The sequence below is a fragment of the Vipera berus genome (assembly GCF_964194415.1).
Source record: "Vipera berus genome assembly, chromosome: 5".
Classification (NCBI taxonomy): Eukaryota; Metazoa; Chordata; class Lepidosauria; order Squamata; family Viperidae; genus Vipera; species Vipera berus.
In genome coordinates, this window is record NC_138207.1 from 82,327,381 (window position 1) to 82,331,451 (window position 4,071).

Sequence of the window (4,071 nt, forward strand, 5' to 3'; positions counted from 1 at the left end):
GGTGGCATGGTCAGGATGCTTCCAAGGACAAGCAAGCGATTCAAAGCCCAGATCTGCCCACAAATGGCTTTACTAAGAAATCCCAAGAATACTCCCAAATCTTATGAGTTTCCAAAAGGAACAGAAGTTTAGACTGGTTTTGCTACATATTATTGCCATACGGGGATATCAACCTCTCGTTCCAAACCCATTCAATGATTTCTACAACAATGAATTTTCAAGACAACGTGTCAAAAGATCTAATATGGTTTACCAGTACTTACTCCACAAAATATGGAGGACCACTGCAAAACGAGACATCAGATATAAAGTTACCATCATTCCCCCCCTCCCCCTGCACATTTTTTTAAAACTAAGGAGACGTTTTCTGCTTCACCCATTCTTGGATCAACCGTCGAGCTATAGCTTGTTTAGGTGGCACCCAAAAAGAGGCTCTGTCATCTGTGTCTTTGGAAGGCCGTGATTCCCGTTCGAGGGCCTTCACCACTTCCTCATGGTTGAACCATCTGGCAGATTCAAGCTCCTGAGTATTGATTGTACACTGCAAATGAAATAATTGAAAATCAAAGCAATTTTTTTTTAAAAAAATTGTCATCTTCTAGTGAAGGTGTATTAGTGTATTACCCATAGCTACATCTAAAACTGAGTAGCAAGACAATGCTGCTTCAGTTCAAATCTCTTCTTCATCATAGGTTCAGCATAAGGCAAGACTTTACTGCGCCAAGCTCCTTTCCCCACATGCAGTGAAAGAACAGCCTATAACTTGCTTTAGAAAAATACTGCAGAGGCTACAAAGTAAGGTATGTCCATTAAATGATCTTGTCAAGGAAATGGCTCATGGTATAATTTAATAGCTATCCATGACTATTACAATCATATGCTCACCAGGCAGCATGGCTAGAAAAGATGGGTTGGGGAAGGACATGATCCAGAATTGTTTTTCAGCAGTTTCATAAAACATCAAAGAATCAAAGGGAATAGTGATTATTTGTCAGTTAGCGTGGAACTCAGTGGCCTCAAAATGCACAGAATTATAACATTCAGAAGTTCCAGAAAGTTATTGCAATAGTTGTCCCAACACATTGTATCTGAAAGGCATCAAATTGGGGAAAGCTGAGTTCAAGAAAGGTTAGGTTCTCATTCATAAACTAGCATCAAATAAAATCGAAGTAGGATTCTAGCAGCCTTCTTACTTTGCTCTGTAGGGGATGCACTAATGCATGACAAGCTATCATGAGGATGCTGTTTGGGAATGGCCAGTGCTGAGATGCAGAATACCAGAGAGATTTCACCTCTAAGCCTACTTCTTCAGCAACCTCACGTTGGACCGTTTCTTCTAGACTCTCACCTGAACACAGAAAACAAAATGAAGGATATCTTCATACCCAATACCTTTATATCTTTCTTTAGCATTGGTAGCACAAATACAAAATCTCTTTCTAACATATAGACCATCAGGTGTTTTTTTTTAAAAAAGGATGATGATATACTGATTATGCAGAGTTGACATTTTTACCAAGTACTGTCCATATGCCAACGGTCATCAAAATTTCATGAAAGCGTGATCATGATGATACTTGAAGAGTTTATCTGCCACCACCTTAGCACAGCTATCTTATAAATAGCAAAGTGCCATTACTCTGTTTTGTTTCAGAAAATGTATTTCATTTTTTTCTTCATTTTTTTTAATGCCACTTAGGCTAGCTTTTGCACGTCAGCAGAAAAAAGCCAACTAGAAAAATACTTAATGGACTGTTTACATGTAAGCCACACAGGGTTGTTTTAAAATAACTGGCTGTACTGTACAAATGTTTTAAATAAATAAATTTCTAGAAATTTATCTAATAACACTGCCAGTTTCATGGCAGTTAAAAGCCAGTATTTTTTTTACAAAAATATTGCCTTTTATTTTTATAATTAATGTAAACTTGTCAATTATTGTCCTTTTCTGTTGTTCTAACAGGAAAAGCTATAAAGATGCTTGGTTTGAGTCACAAAAGAAGATTTCCTCAATTTACCAAACCCATAACTCAAATTTTATATTCACAAACTTAAAACAGGTTAGGTAAAGATCTGGCAGATACTATGACACAGCATACTAAAGTGATCAGGATTAGGTAATGGTTAGATTATTACTTTAGCAAATTCACTGTATTTGGTAAGTTTATTTTAAAGCAAAGTCAAAAAACAAATTAATTCAGCAACCAAGTTATACATGTTGCATAAATGCAGGCTGTATCAAAGAGTTGACAATTTAGATAACAATACCTTTAAATTCATATAGACCTCTCACTCCATTGGCTGGTTATTTTTTGGAGAATAATTCTGGTGTTTTGAAACATCAAAAAAGCTGTGTTCATACAACATGCTATACCAGAAAACATGGTTTGAAAACCAAATACTGGGCAGAAAAAATATACTAGGCCAAGACCAAACAAACCACATCATGCCTACTTCCTAGGCTAAATAATTATTAAAGATTAATGGCTAAAATAAAACGTTATCTCCCCAATCAAATGTCCTGAAGATATATTGAGACAGACACAATCCGTATAAATGGGATTGAACTCCCATAATTCCTAGCCAATTTGGTCTCAACCTGTGTTACAACCGCAAGCGGCAGGCCTATCAAATCTGAAGGGCATCAGATTGAAGTAGGCTAATCGAACACAAAATTTTGATTCACTTGAGTTCTAGATTTATCAAGATACTTGACATGCTGACTTAATTTCCTCCTTTTCCTAGATTCATTTCAGAACAAACACAATACATCCATTAACTTGTCTGACCAAGTCTGAACAATATGGCAATTACATGCAACATAATGAGCTAGTTAGTTAAGGCTCATATATCATCTCTGCTTTGAGAGGGTTACCGCCTAGAAGCTACATTTCAGAAGCTATCATTAAAACCCGTACTGTGGACATGCTGTCTTACCCACGTCACAGAAGCCAGCCAAAGCACTGTACATCCCTTTAGGAAAGGATGCCTGCCGTACAAGTAGGCATCGACTCCCATCGGACACCAATGTGATAACCACTGGAGACATCTAAAAAGGCATAAACACATCAGGACAATGATTACATTAGCCAGCTCTCACATGACGTTGCAATTGAAGACCACCCGGAGGCTCCAGCTGGTGCAGAATGCGGCCGCGCGGGTTGTGATGGGAGCATCCCGATACTCCCATATTACACCCCTCCTACGTGAGCTGCATTGGTTGCCGGTTGTCTTCCAGGTGAGATTTAAGGTGCTGGTACTTACCTTTAAAGCCCTACATGGCCTAGGCCCGGGATATCTGCAGGACCGTCTGCTGCCGGGGACGACTTCCCATTGCCCAGTGCGCTCACACAGAGAGGGCCTCCTCAGGGTGCCGTCGGCTAGACAATGTCGGCTGGCGACCCCCAGGGGGAGGGCCTTCTCTGTGGGAGCGCCAGCCCTGTGGAACCAACTCCCCCTTGAGCTCCGGATGGCCCCGGATCTCCGGTCCTTTCGCCGCGACCTCAAAACTTTCCTTTTTCATCAGGCTGACCTGGATTGATGACGGGTTTTTAAAATGTTTTAATTTTTAATTGTTTAGTTAATTTATTTTGGGGCTGTTTATTTAATTTCTTTTAACTTTTGTATTGTTGTTTTTATTGTTGTTAGCCGCCTTGAGTCCTTCGGGAGATAGGGCGGCATATAAGTCCCATAAATAAATAAATAAATAAATAAATAAATAAATAAATAAATAAATAAATAAATAAATAAATAAATAAATCAGACAAAAAATAACGCAAGTGTGGAATATGGGACCAGCAAGAGAGATTTCTAGAACAATATTCACTTACATTTACCTTGGAGCAAAATAACAACAGCCAGACACACGTAATCCTATCAGGATCAACCTTAAACCTGTTGCTAGCTAAAGCAAAAAAAAAAAAAAAGAAAGACTGATGACCAGAGTAGATGAGATAACCGTGTGATGGTTAAGGTGCTGGCCTAGAAACCAGGAGAAGTGTCTTTCTGTCAAGAACTTTTCTCTAATAAGAAAAGAGTTTGGTTCTACCTAGCCAAAATCCTCATATTTTT

At 38.8% G+C, this 4,071-nt stretch overlaps 1 protein-coding gene across 1 annotated transcript in view; it reads right to left on the reverse strand.

The window, feature by feature from the left end:
• Window positions 1-232: 232 nt before the first annotated feature.
• Window positions 233-4,071, reverse strand: part of NUDT13 (nudix hydrolase 13) — a 12,551-nt gene continuing 8,712 nt past the window's right edge. Inside the window, exons 7-9 of the mRNA XM_081328744.1 lie at window positions 2,938-3,049; window positions 1,194-1,348; window positions 233-541 (exon numbers count right to left, since the gene is read on the reverse strand). Of these exons, the coding sequence (XP_081184870.1) occupies window positions 353-541; window positions 1,194-1,348; window positions 2,938-3,049 (456 nt within the window). The 3' untranslated portion in view covers window positions 233-352. The remainder of the gene's footprint in view (window positions 542-1,193; window positions 1,349-2,937; window positions 3,050-4,071) is intronic.